Raw genomic sequence first — 17,988 nt, forward strand, 5'->3', positions numbered from 1 at the left:
GGTCATCCCCCAAGGGGTTCCAGACTGCAAGAGGGCACAGGCTGGGCTGAGGGACCGCCCCCCCCAAGTGCACAAATTTTTGTGCACCAGGCCTCTAGTATAATAATAATTTAAAATTCACTGGCAATGAGGATAATACAAATTGATATAATGATACAATATTTCAAGCATCAGGTTGGCAAAATTTAAAACATGTAGTGTTGGTAATAATAGTATATGTTTATGAAGTAATTAGTGTATCCTATATACTTTATGTGGATTACCTCATTTAATATTCATGACAATTCTAAGAAGGAGATTTTAAAATTTTTGTTTATTGGTGAGAGAGAGAGAGAGAGAGAGAGAGAGAGAGAGAGAGGGAGAAAGGGGGAGAGAGATATTTGTTGTTCCACTTATTTATTCATTCATTGGTAGCTTCTTGTATCGAACCCTCAAGCTTGGCATATCAGGATGACACTAACTAACTGAGCAACCCAGACAAAGCCAAAAAGCAGATTTTTTTTTTTTTTTTTAATTTAAGGAAATAGCTCAGCTAGCAAATGGTGGAACCAAGTTTAAAACTCAGGCAATCTGATGCCCAGGGCCCAAGTTCTGTTTCAACAGCCCAAAGTGGACTGGGCAGGCCTGTGGCAGTGTGATTTGCTACAATCTTTAGAGAAAGTAATGTGGTAATAGAGACTAATATTTAAAAACTCATTTCCTTTAAAAAAAATAAATTAAAACAAACAAACAAAAAAACCTCATTTCCTTTGACCTGCCATCCCCAAAATAAAAGAATCACCATGACCTTGTTATTGACTACTTGGTAGAATTTACCTGTAAAATCACCCGAGTTTGACAATGTTTTTTCTCATTTCTTAACTGTCTTCTGTTTTGTTGTAAATTTTAAACCACTGATTTTCTCAATGTTGAAATGTGCTTTTGATTTTCCGTTGCTTCTTGAATTGCTTCTGGCAAATTATTTACTCCATGAAATTGTGTCGTTTACTAAGGTGATGTCTCTCAGTTCCCAGTCTACCCTTTTCTATCTTCCTGGTGGTCCTGGTACTTGGATACAGCAAACCACTCCCAACTCTAAGTTCCTACAATCCCCAGCCGACATTTATCAACTCTGTTACCTCAGTGTCCTTTTTCACTTTTTCAACCATCCAACACCTGCTTAACCAGGTCCTCATATTAATGGTTGTGTTAAAGTACCTAGTGTGGTTTCTGTTCACCCACCAGGACCCTGACTGACACATCACCCACAAAGTCTGTTTTCAAGTTAATTGGAATAAAGTTGTTCATGGCAACCCCTTGCTTATTATCTCTGCAATATGTGTTTTGTCCTCTTTTCATTCCTAAAGCATGCGTGTGGTTTTTGTTTATTTTTTACTTAATTTTTGTCTATCTCTAGTAGGCTTTTTAAGTAATAAATAGTTCTTGGCATTTTTTCCTAATTTTCTATATTGGATACACTTTCATTTTCAACCTCTTTCCCCCCCTCCCCCCGTCCCCCACCCAGTATAAACATTTTACAACTATAAATTTCTCATAAATTATTGTTTTGTTACGTTTGAATTCAGAATTTTCAAGCCTATATATTTTTAAATTTCTATTATGAGTACTTCTTTGGACAAAAAATTATTTAGAAGTGTTTTAAAATTTCCAAATGTATTGAATATTTTTAAATGATCCTTTTCTGATTTTGAAACTAGTTGTGTTGTGGTTATGGAACGTGATCAATATGATTAAGTTCTGTGATATTTGCTGAGAATTCCATTATAGTCTAGTAGTGGTCAATTTTTATAAATATTCCATATGTATAAAATTCTCAAATTTGGGGATGCAGGATTCCATATATGGCCGTCAGTTCAAGCTTAATTGCATTGTTCAAATCTTCCATGTCTACATCATTTTGTTTTGTCAACTTCTGAGAGTAATATGTTAAAATATTCTACTGTGATGATGAAACTGCCAGTTTCTCTTTGTGACATGGTCACATTTTTGCTTTAAAGCACTAGAATGCAAGGGCATATAGTCAAGGATATTAACTGCAGCAGAATATCTTGGCAAAACCCTGAAAATTGGCTAAATTCATTGCATGAAATATTAGACAACCATTAAAAAGCATGACTTTATCCTATACTTATTAATCTAGAGGGAGATCCACGTTACGTTAAAAAGGCAGGTTTCAGAGTATGTACATTGGGATCTGTTTTAGTAAACTCAACAAACATTCCTCTATTTGTGAATACATGTTTTGATATGTTTGAGTTAGAAAAAAAAGGCTGTTAACATTAGTTCTTCCCAGGCAGTGACTGAAGGGGCTGGGAAAGAGTATTGACAAATAACTGTTTTATTTTGCCTCCTACAACTTAAGGAAAGTCTAGTAAAATAACGATGACCAGCACTCATCTCATGAAGCCTCGTTGAAGATATGCCTGTGAAGAAAGGAAGTCACACATGTTATATGATCTTATGATAGTGGCATGTACATGTTGATAAGGAAATGTCTGGGAACACACACACACTAAGTCAGTGTTATCTCTAACTGTGAGGATTATGGGGGCTTTTTCACTGCCACCTATGTCTGTATTGTTCGCATTTATTTTATACATACATATTAATGTGTGTGCTATAAAAATAATTGTTTTAGAGGATGTAAGTACAAAAAGGCTATGGACTCTCTCAGCAAAGAAACCCAAAACAACAAAATCTCAGAAACTTCGATGCAAAATTTTACTATAATATCATGTAGTTGATAGCTTCTTTGAAGCCCCTTTATAGATCGCCTAGGTTTCTGCTCCATAGACATAAGGAGAGTTTAACGGCAAAAAAAATCAGTGGGACTGCTGCCCTGGCTGGGTGGTTCAATCGGTTGGAGTGCAGTCCCGTACACCAAAAAGGTTGTGGGTTTGACTTCCAGTCAGGGCACATACCTAGGTTGTGGGTTCGATCCTGGTTGGGGTACATATAGGAGGCAACCTCTCCATGTTTCTCTCTCACATTTCTCACATCAATGTTTTTCTTCCTCCCTCCCTCCCTCTATCTCCAATCAGTAAAAACATATCCTCAGGTGAGGATTAGAAAAAGAAATGAGTGGAACTGCCAATTTCTCCCTCTATCCCTTGGTACTGGAGAATGGCTGGACTCCCGTCTGTAACAAGAACTCCAGCCGCACTGCAGGGAGACGCTGTGTAAGCCCCTCGCACTGTTCCTGCTGTGTGAGCACCTACCTGTGTGAGTGTGAGTGTGAGGGGCGATCAGCTGGCCTTGATACCTTTTCGGGTTCCTATTTCTAACTCTCTACATTATTCATTCTTAAAAGGGCAGAAGATAGGAATGTAATAGTGTAATATATAAACACATATTCAATGTCATAGTTTAACCTTTGATACTAACAATTTATATTCATCACATAAATGTATCTGGCTCTAAAGAGGTGAGTGAAGAGGCTGGGAGGTGGGCAGATGACTCTCTTCCAGCCAGGTTTAGGTTGAGCTTTATCCTGAAGGCGAGAGGCGGTGTTCCGAAGGTGGATGTACTTGGATTTATTGATTTGGGGGTGTGGGAGCCAAAGAGGAGTCGAGTTTGATGCCCAGGCTCCTGGCTTGAGCAGCCGGAAGGTGGCAGTGCCATATTGAGAGGGAATACCACAAGGAGCACTGGGGTATTTGAAGGAGATAAAGAAAGTAGATCCAAAGTACACATTATTTCTCTCTCCCGCCTGTAGGAGATTGACAGAAAGCCCAGGAAAGGATTCCAACGCTGACACCCACTTCTAGGTCTCCTGCCACACGCTTCCAGAAGAGTGACAGCTCCTGCTGCTCTCCCTCCGGCCTGCCCCGCCCTCCCTCCGCTCCGGAAGCCTGGGGTAATGTCAGTCTCCCTCTCTCCTCCTCTTCATCTCAGCTGTATTAGATACACTGAGGAGACAGTCACAGTGCAAAAGGGTTCTATCAGCCTGAGGGTAGAATTTAATGATGACCAAACAAGACATGCATTAATAATTGATATATATCTTTTTATTATGCACAAATAAAGTACTTAAAACGGTGGTTATCAAAACTATACATCTAAGCATGTTCACAAAATTGCCGACACATTGAACAGAGGAAAGACTACATACAACAGGGGTGTTCAAACTGGCCACAGGGATTTTAAGGGTACTCTTTTTACCCTCATAGATGATGAAAAACAGCAACAAAATCAGGCTCATTCAGGAAAAACCAGAAGAGAGAAGCATTGTACTTGGAAACTGATAATAGTCCTTTTCAGAAAAACGTCTGTCAGTTTCATGAACAATCCCCAGCTAAAACAAACAGAAAAAAAAATCACACACACAATTCACCCGACAAAATGTGCTCTGTTAACACAACCAGCAGTACAACCATCACTCAAACCATGAGGTAGTTACAGTACAAAAAGACTGGCATGCGAGTGCGCGCCCCCCACAGGCCCACAATCATGCCCACCACAGAACACACGCAGGAAACGGGTTTACAATCTCATTACAGACAAGGAAAAGAACATTTCTGTTGTGGTGGTTGAGAAAATGCTACAGAAACGCTTAGACAGAAGGCATTTCTGACTTTTAAAATACAGAGCAACAGCTGGTAAACCCCACATGGTGAAAAGCTACAGGGTGTTTCACGATAATCTGCCTTGGAGTTTAGAGCATTTTAACAACAGCCTGAGCATCCAACAAAACAAAACAAACAAAATGGCTTCTGCACACTCAGGGTGTAGCCTGCAGAAGTGACAAAGAGGCAGCAGATAGGAGCGTTTAACTGGAATATAACAACAGTTTTATAGAAACTTGCAAAATGTGTTATAAAGTTGAGCTAGTATTTTGTATTAAAACTGTGAAGTCTGAAGCAACTGGAAATGCTGTAACAAGAGGCTAGGGAGAAAACACTATTTTTTTTTTAAATGCTCATTTTTAAAGGAACATTTCAGAACTACTTAATGACATTCACTCTCCAATTAACATGGGATCAAGTTTTATCAACACAGATTTCTTGATCTGAATAATACTTCTGACAATCAGACCCAAACAAACAAAAGTTGACTCTTTTTTTCTCTTTCTATTAAAATCTTTTGGTTTGCATCTATAAATTTGTAAATTAATTTTAAATTACTTATAAAATCATTGGCAATGTAGCATCTCTCTCAAAAATATACATTTAAATATATTACAAAAAGTTTTAACCCTGTCCATCTAAAAACTGGATCTTTTAATACTTCTTTAATAACTAATTTTCTTTTTTAACAGAATGGAAAGGGTTTTTTAAAAAGCAAAGAACTGATCAGAAGAATTCACAGTAACTGAAGTTAAACATTTCATATGGAGTAACTTTTTTAAAAATCTAAAACACTTAAATATATCTTTATACACAATTTTTTGTAGTAAAATATAGCTATAAGTGACTTAAAGACTCTAGTCTTCTTTGAAGACATCTTTAAACCTTTTTATACATAGAATATGCTAAAACAATACATTCTGCTGAAGGTTAGGCAAAGCGCATTATTTTCAAACACAGGTAGCATAATCTAGTCCTGCACTCTGATACCCTTATGTTAAGAAATGTTAACTAGAGGGAAAAAAATTATCTAACCTCACATATCTTCATTTGTATGTGGAAATATGCAAAATTATAGACAACCCAGAAATCTTAGCCTTCAAGTCATCCTTTTTGGTTAAAATTATCCTGATTGAATGTCTATGCCTCTCAAGTAAGTCAGAAGATTACTCTAGAATTGAGTAACCTTGTTTGCCTTGCAGACATTGCCCTTAGGTCTTGGGTATCATCAACATTTCCTACTGAAGGTTTCATTCACGGAGAACCAAGCACAACTTCCTTACTTAAGGGCAGTAAGATTTGCTTATGAATATTTTGGGGTAGAATCTAGCCTGTTCTATTTGTAGAATGTTGAGTTGTTTGGGGAGGGGAGAGGCGATCTGGAAAAAGAATAATATTTATTTGCAATGAAGCTATCCTCAGTAGTAAATGATTTGGCATGGAAATTTTTCCTCTGGCTTCTTTTTTAACATAGAGGTATCAGTTGAGCTTACTTTAATTGCAAAGTGGCATGATATTATTCCATTTTCTTCCATTATTCCACCTTAAATTCTTTTCGAGTTTGGGATATATTTAAGGCAAGAGAACTACAGCAACCCAAAGGAGTGTGCCCGTCCCCTATCCCAGCACTTTCTTGGCAGAATTGGTGACACTGTTCACATAGCAGGCTCTGCCCTGCATTTGCATCTTACAAGAGCTTGGTTTTTACAAAAGGGTCTATTCAAAAGGTTGACAAGTTTTGAGTGGAAACACTAATTCCCCCAAATATATTTACGAATACATTGAACTCTAAAGGTATAGGAATTTTTAAAAGGGGAATTTTTTCTTCTTCACAACTACAAAACGAATGTGCCAGATGACATATGCTTTTACTGGCATAAATATCACCAAGCAAATTCCTCCTTAATTTTAAAACTAAATTTTGCCCTGATTTATAATTAATTTATCAGAACACAGTGTCATAAAGGGGAACACATCTGCAGTCCCAGATTTTGGCCATTTTCCATTTCTCTAGGCCTGTAAAGAAATAGGAAATCTGCATTAAGACGCTTGCAGTGGGTGTGCTGGTGCGGGAAGAGGGAGGAAGCTGAGGATGTGCTCAGTGTTGGTTTGGGCCCAGGGCACAAGAAAGGAATGTTGCCTTGCTGTGTGTCAGGATGCGGCCCGGAGGAGGGCAGTGTCTATTAAGCAAGACAGGGCCTCCCCGGGGCGGGGCGGCAGCAAGGTGAGAAGTGTGCACCCAGGAGGCGCGAACTGCGTGTAGAGGAATAGAAAGTCTTGAAGCATCTCGTTTGCTTTACATCTTGGTTCAGCTATAAAGGAATCTTTGGCCACATCTCCCTGGTTCTATCTGGCTGTCATCCTTTTACCAACTCCTTGAGTCCTGGGTAGAGCTCAGGGCCCCAAATTATAGATGTTCTTACCTGGACAAAGCAGCATTTTAAAAACTGGCATGTGTTTCACATTGTAAGCCCCCTAACCTGTGAGGGGCTGGTGGGCAAGGCCACCACCTTAGCTTTCTCACACGGAAGTCCAGGGGGCACATGGAGATTCGCCCTGGGTTGGGGGGGTGAATACAACAGGTGATGTTTATATCGAAATTCACTCTCTCTTTACAAAGGAACCACAATCAAGCCTTTCTGGAGTCTGGCCACCCGTGCTGTCCGGCCGAGCCCGTGGCAGTGGCGGCTGGGCTAGGCCGTGCTGCTGCTGGAGCAGGGCGTGCTCTGTGTGCTGCCGATGCTGTGGGCCGCGCTGCTGTTCTCCGAGGCCGGCGGGGAGGTGGGGACCTGCTGCCTTCCTGCAGTCTCCCCTGTAGTTGGTAAAGAAAAGGGGCGAAGAGAGACACATGTTACGGGCGTTCATTCCCCCAAAGACCATTTCTCTTTTTGCCATTTTATCTGGTGTTCATCTCAATCACGGGCAGAAGCAACTAGACCAGAAGGCCTTCCACCATAAGGTTGTTCTGTTTGCTGATCTTTTGTTGTTTTTATTTTTTAAAATACGTTTTTACTGATTTTTAGAGAGAGAGGAAGGGAGAGGGATAGAGAGAAACATCAATGAGAGAGAAACATCATCGATTGGCTGCCTCCTGCACGTACTCCCACTGGGGATCGAGCTCGCAACACACGCATGTGCCCTGACTGGGAACTGAACCGGCGACCTCCTGGCTCCTGGGTCAACACTCAACCGCTGAGCAACACCGGCCGGGCAGTCTTTTGTAGTTTTTAAAGTCTCCTTCGTCGGAAAGCTAGAACTGTTTCCTGGGTGACTGACAGGCAGTTACAGTGGTTAACACCCCTGATAGTTGAGGACGAGTGCCCAGGATTCCAGTGCCTACAACCTTGGAAGAAACCACCACCACCACCTGTAGCACGTGACCCAACTGACCAGCGCTTGCATTCAAGAAACACTGTCCGTCTCCTCTCATTGTAGGGCTTGGGAGGGGAGACCTTTAAACTGTAATACGAGACCATTGGCAGTTTGGAGACCTTTTTGTCGATGCATTCAAAACGTGGGTGGTGAAGCCTCGCTTTCGTCACAGCAGAGAGAGCCATGCACCCCAAGCACACAACCTACAATCGGAGGAGGCGGCGCCTACTCTCAGAAAAACCTTTTGGGGAAGGGGTTCCGCTGTCCACTCATGGGGACTGTGGTTGCCAGGGAACACGCCCCCCTCCTAGGCTCACTGCGGGGCGCCCGGCGAGTATCTCCTAACACAGAAAACATCCCACTTTTCCTTACGTACCCACTGCATTTGCGCTAAGCCCATCCCGTGCCAAGTGTGCAGTGCTCTGGAGCGGGAGGAAGCCCGGGTCACACACATGGTTTGCATTTAGCGCCACAAAAGCCTGAGAGTTAAGTGTTTTCCTCCGTGCAACGGGCCTCAGGGCAGCCCTCAGAAATGGCTCGAGGTAGGGAAAAGTGATCAAGGCTCTCCGATGACAAACACTGCCTTTTCTTGGAAAAGTCAGAGCGCACACTTCATGAAGGAGTGGTCGGCAGTCTCCCCCGACCCCCTCCAATGTCTGTTTATGAACGAGCCTCCTCTTTCCTGTCCTCCTTCCTGTCCCGCTGAAAACACACAGCTATCAGCTGAAAACACACGAGCAAAGGCTCTGCCCTCCGGGCTCAGGAGCTGAGTCCATTCCCTTCCAGGGCCCCTCCAAAGCCTCTGCCAAAAAAACAACAACAAAAAAACAGTTTTGCAAAAGGTAGACCTGGCTCATGCCCATGGGTCTGGTTACAGCTTCCCCACCCCCACCCCATTTTAGGAACCGCAGCGACAACACACATTTTCACATGAACCTCAGGGCATTTACATGCTTGTCGCATACTTGGCCCTTGCTATATTTCCTCTGATTATCTTTGCTTCTGGGATTGGCGGGATGGAGAGGAACTAGGAGGTCAATATTCTCCAGAAGCGGAGAAACACTATTTTTCCTCTTCTTTGTTTTTTTTTGGCAATGTGTATTTCGGACCCTCCCCAGCACTGCCCTCTACCCGTCCTGTGTGTATGTGATTAAAGGCGGGGAAGTCTGCTTCCATGACAGTGACTTTCTGCCACAAACTGTCTTTCCCCACAGTGGGAGCTTTATTTCTAAAAAGAAATCAAATCTCTTAGTTATTCTGATGTCCACCCCCACGGGCCCCAACACACACAAACCCAAAATAACAAAAACCTCCAGAGACCCAAACAACTCGTGATATACTTTAAAAATTCAGCCCCTCACAATCCACATGTGCATCCACACCCAGCTGCCTCCTCATGTTATTAATTAGAAGGTCCGATGTGGCTGTGTGTGAAGCATATTGTAAGTATGTATTTTCCCCTTTTAAACAAAGGCTATATCAGGAAAGCAGGTTAAGCCTACACCCCAGCTGCTCTTTATGGCTCACCTGGGCTTCATCCGTGCAGCCTGAGAGCAGCGCAAGCAAGGAGGCCTGCGCTCCCCTATGGACAACCAGCAAGCCTGCCCCATCCTGACGTTGACATGTGCCTGATTATTCACACTCAGGAAAAGTGCCAGCACTACTCCCTGCCCAGGAAGTCTGAATATTTGCTTTCTGATGTCTATTTGCCAAATATAATTTGTTGCCATGTCAGTTTATTTTAATCAGGGCCCATTACAAAGGTCTTTCAACTCCCGGAGTTTTGGAAACTCTAGTGATGTTGACGCAAAACACTGTCCCAAATGAAACCCACGCAACACAAAACAAAGAAACCCCTTATGCTCAAGATGGCAGGACACATTGTATTAAGGTGGCTAAGTCAACCTAACCTAGCAGTCCATGGACCTGAGCCAACAATGTGCCAAGGAGAGTCTCTGCGAATCTGCTTGGAAATGTTGAAAGCACCATCTTTAGACGATCCCTCCTACCTCTGTGGCTGTTTTCACATGTAAGACATGGCATTTCTCAATATAACCAAGTTGCCAAAAACGTGTACGTTTTGAGCAATTATGAAAAAGTTTGTTTCACTGTCAGATGGTAGTGGCACTACAGAAAAAGTCACCATGAGAAGAGGGGGTTAATGTGCAGATGTTTCTGCTTAACAAATGAAAAAAAAACCCTGGGTTTTCTGAGATGGATTCTCTGCTCTCTATCACAGTGACCTCTGGCTTCTTGGAGCACTGACTTTCTCTGAAACATCCCTTGCGTGACAAATACAATCAGCCTAGTTCTGGAGAAGATGGGCAGGGAGGGCCCTGGGGGTAAGCAGGAGGCCAACTGAATCAATGGAAGGAGTTTAAGGAAAGCTTCTTGCTCATAAATACCAAACTGGGCCACCAGGAATGTCTTCGGTCTTCATGTTTTGCTCCTAAAATCTCAAACCACATCGAGGAAGAGAGACTTGGGGAAGAGGGAGAGTGAGCAGAGGAAAGAGGCATTTGTTGCATGGGGTTCACAGAAGGAGGGTGTGTTAGGACATAGTTTAATTACACCCAGCTCTGTGGCTGAGCCTACATATTGCCAGAGAAGCTTTCAGAATATATGTTTTTAAGGGATAATCTGTTTTACTTCTTTAGCTTGGCATGGAATTGTCCGGATCTGATTCCCTGCCACCTCTTTTTGGCGGTCTAACTTTACAACCGGGTCCTTATCTCTAAGTCTCTCAGCATGGTGGGTCCTGGGGAGGAAACCTGATTTAAGAAAGATCTGAATGACACGGAGAGGCGCTATGGGGACACCACAGATGGAAGAATTTTAGAGAAAGGTGATAGGAATTTCGATTATTTAGCCCAAAGGAGACTGTTTGCAAATATTGTCCATAGAGGATAATTACAAAGAGGAACAGACAGCTGTTCTTTATCTCCCTGAGGGCAGAACACAAGGAAATGAGTTTAAATGCCAGGGATAGGGGTTTAGGTCACAGAGAAAAGAACTTGCTGATTATGAGGATCGGTTAGTTCTAGGGGGAATGTATAGAATTTCTTCCTTGGGAGATATGTAAGCATTGGATTGAAAACCGTGTGCCTGGGGGCGATTTAGATTTAATATTACTTGATGCTGGGAAAGAAGACAGATATTTTCCTCAAGGTCTTTGTGTTGGTTGCAATTTTGTACCAAGTAATATCTTAATCTCTTGATATCTTAACTGTAATTTTTTTCCACAAACTCACTCCTGTAAGAAGAGCGAACCAGACTGCCTTTGGTTTAGGGAAGTGGGTCGCTTTCACACACTGACTCACCTCACTCTCCAAGCTCTAAGACCGTATTTTTGCAGCCAAGACCGCAGGAGGGGTGGATTTTATGTTGCTGTAAGTTGTGGGGAAAGGAGAATTGTTCCAAGGCAGGAATTAAAATTTCCCCACATGCCCTGCCTACCACTTTCTGTCTGTACTCCTGCAGGACGGCCCACCTGTCTGCACCTGCACCTGGGTTTTGGGTGGGTGTCTCCCTTTAACTTACCCGAGCACTTGGGTGAAGAGCACATCCTGCCTTCTTTGCACTCACACCAGGGTCTTCCCTTCTGTCCCAGCTGCATTTTTCTGATCCCTGGACTTGGTCTCTTGCCTCTTACTTAGTCGCATGGTAGCCTAACTCTGGCTGTTTCTCCCTTCACTTGGACTAGAGGTGGGAGCTGGGAGAAACTTCAGCCCTCTAAGAACATTTGAAGCCTCCAGAGCTGTTCCTCATGAAAAGCCGTTCACCTGACTCAGGCAGAGCGGGGCATGTGCTTTAAGAACGCACGCTCTGTTCCTCCGAGAACTGCTGGATAGAAGCCCCTGGGAATGGAACAGGCACACCTAATTCAAGACCCCAGCATTTTATTACGCTCTGTGAAGCATGGAGTTCCTCCCATCCTTACATTTTTTTCCTGCCTACACATACAAACAACCTTAGATAGCTTATATTTTTTTTTGTAGGACTTTGGGTTTCAGAAAGCTTTTCACATGCATTTCTTCCTGAAGCACTCTCACCTCCACCAACCCTGTGGAGTAGGGCTCGTCTCCATGTTTACTGAAGGGAAATATAATCCCTGCACCTGGGTCAGGGGATAAGACCAGCAGTTGAACAAAGTAGAGCTTCAAGTCCAATTTCTGATGACAGCCCACACCTACAGGTTGTACAGACACACGCGCGGAGGGCAGCCTTCCTCCTTCTCCAGCCCGCCCCCACCTTTTCCTTCTCTTTCTCCTCTTATTCTCATCAAACTCTGAGTGCACCCTGTTCAGGGGACAGAAAGGCACGTTTAAAGTAAAGATACATGATAACAACTAACCTATCCCTCCTACAGAGTTTCCCCTGCAAAAGGGAGGTCCTTTAGCTGGGAAAACGGGGAGGAACCCTTTTGAAATCAATAACAAGTGACGGAAAACGTCTCTAAACTGAAGGAGTGAGCTCGTCTAAATAACTACAATTAGGATATCATTAATTGGTACAAAGTCGCAACCAACTCATAGGCCTGGGGGAAAATCTCACCAAAATGGCAATTTACAGATTTTTAATCTTACTTACGTATTTTTTGACCACTTAAACCATTTTTATGCATATAATTCAGTGACATTAACAACATTCCCAATGTTGAGCAACCATCACCATTATTTAACTATAAAACATTTTCATCATCTCAAACAGAAACGCTACACCCTTTAAACAATACTCATCACCTCTCCCCTCCGCCCCTGGTAACCTCGATTCTATTTTCTGTCTTCACACATGTGACTACTCCAGGTGTTTCATAAATAACATCATCCAATATCTGTCCTTTTGTGTCTGGTTTATTTCACTTAGTGTATGTTCTCAAGGTTATCTTTGTTATAGCATGTTTAGCATTTCATTCCTTTTAAAGGCTGAGTAATATTTTATTGCATATAATTTACTTCATTTTGTTGATACATTCACCTGCTGATGGACATTTCCGTTGGGCTATTTACATCTTGTGATTACTGTGAGTGCTGCTGCTATGAACATGGGTGTGCAAGAACCTGTTTGAGTCCCTGCTCTTAGTTCTTTTGGGTATATACTTAGAAGTGGAATTGCTGGATCATATGGTATTACTACATTCAACTTTTGAGTAACTGTCAAACTGTTTTCTGTGGTGGCTGCACCATTCTACCTTCCCATCTGCCATGCACAAAGGGTTTCCATTTCTCCACATTCCTGTCAACATGCTATTTTCTGTTTCTTTTTTATAACAGCCATCTTAATGCATACGAAGAAGGTATCTCATGGTTTTGATTTGCATTTCCTTAATGATTAGTGATGCTGAACATCTTTTAATGTGCTTATTGGCCATTTATACATTTTCTTTGGAGAAATATTTATTCAAGTCCTTTGTCCATTTTTTAACTAGGTTGTTTATCTTCTTGTTGTTGAATTGTGGGAATTACTTATATATTCTTGATATTAACCCTTTATCAGATATAAAATTTGCAAATATTTCTCTCATTCTGTGGGTTGTCTTCTCATTGTTTGTTTTTTAAAATGTATTTATCTTTATTATTGAGGGCATTTCTCTCTCACATTGTTTCTCTCTCCCTCCCCTTCCTTCTCTCTACAATCAATAAAAACATAATGAAGAAAACGAATTTTGGGGGGTAGAGGAGCATAACTTGAAAACAAAGAGCTTTTTTCATCATTTGTATTTGTTTACAATTCATGAATATATATTTTGAAAAATTAAATAACTTTCTAGAAAGAAATGAGAATTTTATGTTTATCAAAGAGGACAGGTCAAGAAATGTTGGTTTAAACCATTAATTAGGGACTCTGGTGGGCTCAGTCCTAGGCAGATGTGGTAATAAAATCTTGGCTTCCCTTTTCACTTCCTGCCCATTTATATTTCTATTCTGAAGTCTTTAGCATCGGGGGAATAGTTTATATTTCCAGTTTGTCTATATTACCTTCCTTTAATTAAACACAAACCACAAAGTAGCTTTATTAGAAGCTAAACTTCACCAACATCTCAATTGCAATTAACGTTAAGTAGTTTAAACAACCCTTTTCCTAAAACTGTTTAAAGCAAATTATATTTTTGCAAAACCCAATTTATGCCAAATGTGTAAATGTGAGAATAGGGGGAATGAACTTTCTCTCTCTTTCACTCATTATCTCATCCATTCATCCATGCAAAACGAAACACTGGGAGTCCGCCGTGTGGCAGGCACACGGGATGTGCACCGAGTACTATTCAACAGTCACACTAACCTGTGTGGGAGTAGATGTACCACAAGGCCCCCGTTAGGAGTGCTCCAATCACAAACGCTGCAAACGCAATGCCCATCACGGTTATGGTGTCCAGACCATGGAAAATTGCTGAGGAAGAGAAATACTTTATGTTAATCTGCATCAGACGTTGCAATTTTATATTTGTCTCACAAGCACCATCCGAAAGGCTAAGCCCCGACTAATGCAATCTGGGAGGATTCCAACAAAACATACGGTATTTATAACTTACAAACTTTTTCTTTAAAGAAAAGTCAAATTATCAGACTTCCAAGATTCCTCAGTTTGCAATTGTTTTGAGCAACAAACTTACTAAAAAGATCAGATTTGTCAACTCTGTAAAACCTTAAGTCTCTGGTTCATTGTCTATTTGAACGGTGAAGAGACTTGAAAATTCAGAGGTTAAGATGCTTTGGAAAATAAGGTGAACTTTCATTATAAAAATCTGGTTAACTGCTTTTTATTCACGGAACACTTCCAGCAATGAGACACTACACAGAAAAACACACTTCAAATACTTTACAAACATACTTTATGCACATTTAAAAGTAGGAAAGATAACAGGAAGAAAGGAGTGAGAAGGAGAAAACAAAATGAGGATAAACTGTTCCTGTGGATTATAACATTTCACTGATACCCTCATATTAAATCCTCAATCTTAACAACTACACATTGTGTCATTTAAAATAACCTACTTTTTAACACTTTTCCAACCGTGATCTTTCTATGAGGGGAACGGAAATACTTCTCAGTGGGGGATGATGTCAGTTTTATGGTCAGCAAAACATATAAATAGAACCAATTGTTTCTCTGTTTGGCAAAGATTTTTATATTTGAAATCAATTCCAGGCCACAGAAATAGAACATTTCCTTTCATTTAAGAGAACTACCTGCTTTGAATCACTTAAGAAAAGTTAAAATCAGTTTCCAAGGGAGAGGGGTTTTCGGCAGAATAAGAATTTCTAATGTCTCTGTTTTTATATCAATTTAAGCGATAGGCTCTCCCCGTTAGTTCAGTACTGTGTCTAGGATCCTCTCCAGTCAGAAGTGACTCCAGGTGACCTCTATGTAAATTAAATCTGTTTGCCTTTCAACTCACTCTGTCAGTGTAAAAGATCCAGTTATAGAAAAATGTGACCCTTGAGCAGGCCCAGAAAAGGTGCAGGAAAATATGTCATCGTGGAGAAGATTCTGGAAGGATCCAAACTCCCAAGTTCCAGTCCCCAGTTGTCTAGCCGATACCCATTGATGTTCATTTAACTTCTGAGAAATTGGGGCTAGCCCTACTTCACCTGCTGCAGGCAGGAGGTGAACAAAAAGGGTTTGTGAAAGGGCTGGGGATCCCCTAAGGAGTAAGAAAAGGGCAGAACGCTCTGGAGGTTAAGATGAACCTAGCCATCTGCCTCATTTAATTTAATCTAGTTCACAGAACAACGGATGTTAAAAGATGACTTGCCTTTTTACGCCTGCAGATCACAAAGTGGGGCAGGGTTAAAATTTTTAGTGAAAACATTCTAAAATTCTAGAGGTGGAGATGTCATTTATGAAAATCTGACCAGGTAAGTATGAGAGCATGTGTCCATGTGTGTCTCCTTCTGGGTTAATGGTACTGTTCCATGATGGCATGAAGGTAACGCACTCATTTAATAGAATGTTTATAAAGGGATTCTCCAGGCTATCACGTGTGTGCGAGGGAGTTAGCCACGGAGACTAACCTGGACAGTTTCAAGGAAGGAAGCAACATCATCTAGAAGAGCTCTGGGTGTACAGGCAGAAAGCCAGGTCCTAGTCCTCTGGGCTTTTCATTACAACCTCAATGTTAATTACAACCATGGCCGAGGTACTTCATTGTTTCTGGGTCAGAATTTTCTTCCATATAAAGTGATGAAACTGGCCCAGATAATTTCCAACGCATCGTTTTGTAGTAGTTTCTCTCTCTCTCTCTCTCTCTCTCTCTCTCTCTCTCTCTCTCTCCTTATAAGCCGTCTTCCCCCAAGGCCCTTTGGACTACAGATTGTCTTGAAGGTACAACTAGTTCCCTTAGCTTAACAAGTGAATGCTGTTGACAGTGGTAAACGGTAAAGCAAACCACTCCCATAGCTGTATGCTAATGCTTTCAGTTCTCAACTGATGTAAGTATGTAGATAACAAACTTCTCTCTCTAAAGCTAAGAAAGTTACTACCTTTCCATTAAGGTCATACACACCAATGGGTCAACAAGTTCACATTTAAAGGTGGTGAAGGTACAGAGGGAAAAAGAAAGGAGAATGAAGTAAGGACAGAGGGAAGGGAAAAATAAGTATAAGAAAAAAAGAGGGGAGGGAAAGTAAGAGCATAAGTCTCCTTATCAAAACTCAAAGTTTGGCATATGCTCCATAACCAACTCATTCTTATAAAAGCCCAGGAGGCTTTATTTCGAAATAGTTGCATAAAGACTTACGTGGAGAAATTGGATTCGGTTCCTTAATGTTTGGACTTGTTCCTGAAACAAAAACATAAATCACAATGCATCACCCAGAGAAATCAAGTTTTAAGCAAAAGGTCATCAAAAACTCCACAGACTCTGACACTTTTCTATTTGTTAATACTTTGTGAAAGTTCTGTCAACTGTCCTCTTAGATACCAGAATTATAACATGAATTACTCAGAAATTTTAAGTGGTAAACTCTAACCATCAATGATACAGGCTTTCTGGTTTGAAAAAAACTTGAAGGCAAATACCTAAATGTAAGGAATTTGAGTCTGACAATTTGTGTGTGTGTACACCTTTATAGTTATTTAGGAAAGGATTCAATACCTTTAAATACCATATTTCTCCAGTGTATTATAATATTATTCCTAATTTAATGTACACAAATTCTAGAAAAGTATCTTTACTTTAAAGCTTAATGCTATTGTAGTTGAGGTCCTCTTCATCACACATTTGCACTATTTTTTAAAAATGTGTTCTTATTGACTTTTAGAGAGAAAGGAAGGGAGAGGGAGAGAGAGATAGAAACATCAATGATGAGAAAGAACCATCAATGGGCTGCCTCTGGCATGCCCGTTACTGGGATCGAGACTGCAACCAGGCAGGCATGTGCCGTGACCAGGAATCAAACCAGTGACTTCTTGGTTCCCAGGTCGATGCTCAACAACTGAGCCACACAGGCCGGGCTGCACTATTACAGAGCTTCCCTAACTGCTCTCCTTGTCTCCACCACTGCCCGACTCCAGATATTTCCTATTCCACATGTGCCTACCAGAATGAATTTTCCAGAGCCCAGAGGTGGTTATGCAATTGTCCTGATTAAATGGCTCAATGACTCCCCTTCATTTATAGGGAAAATATTCAAACTCTTAGCGCAGCACACAAAGTTCTGCCTCCCTCCTCTTCCCACCTCTCTCCAGCCTCCTTCCCTGTTGGGGTCCTTCACCTACTAGTATGCTGGGCTCCTCATCTGTCTGTCTATACCAGCCATGGGCAAACTACGGCCCGCGGGCCGGATCTGGCCCGTTTGAAATGAATAAAACTAAAAAAAAAAGACCGTAGCCTTTTATGTAATGATGTTTACTTTGAATTTATATTAGTTCACACAAACACTCCATCCATGCTTTTGTTCTGGCCCTCTAGTCCAGTTTAAGAACCCATTGTGGCCCTCGAGTCAAAAAGTTTGCCCACCCCTGATCTATACTAATAAAAGGGTAATATGCTAAGTAGGCCAGGAGACTGGCCAGGGAGGGCAGTTGGGGGCCATGAGGCTGGCAGGGG

General features: G+C 41.5%; 1 protein-coding gene across 1 annotated transcript in view; it reads right to left on the minus strand.

The window, feature by feature from the left end:
• Window positions 1-3,985: 3,985 nt before the first annotated feature.
• The window catches only part of TGFBR3 (transforming growth factor beta receptor 3), a 202,100-nt gene continuing 188,097 nt past the window's right edge, over window positions 3,986-17,988 (minus strand). Inside the window, exons 15-17 of the mRNA XM_070405583.1 lie at window positions 16,678-16,719; window positions 14,220-14,327; window positions 3,986-7,377 (exon numbers count right to left, since the gene is read on the minus strand). Of these exons, the coding sequence (XP_070261684.1) occupies window positions 7,259-7,377; window positions 14,220-14,327; window positions 16,678-16,719 (269 nt within the window). The 3' untranslated portion in view covers window positions 3,986-7,258. The remainder of the gene's footprint in view (window positions 7,378-14,219; window positions 14,328-16,677; window positions 16,720-17,988) is intronic.

This window comes from Myotis yumanensis, unplaced genomic scaffold, assembly GCF_028538775.1.
Source record: "Myotis yumanensis isolate MYYU_CA2020_CCGP unplaced genomic scaffold, mMyoYum1.0.hap1 SCAF_2, whole genome shotgun sequence".
NCBI lineage: Eukaryota > Metazoa > Chordata > Mammalia > Chiroptera > Vespertilionidae > Myotis > Myotis yumanensis.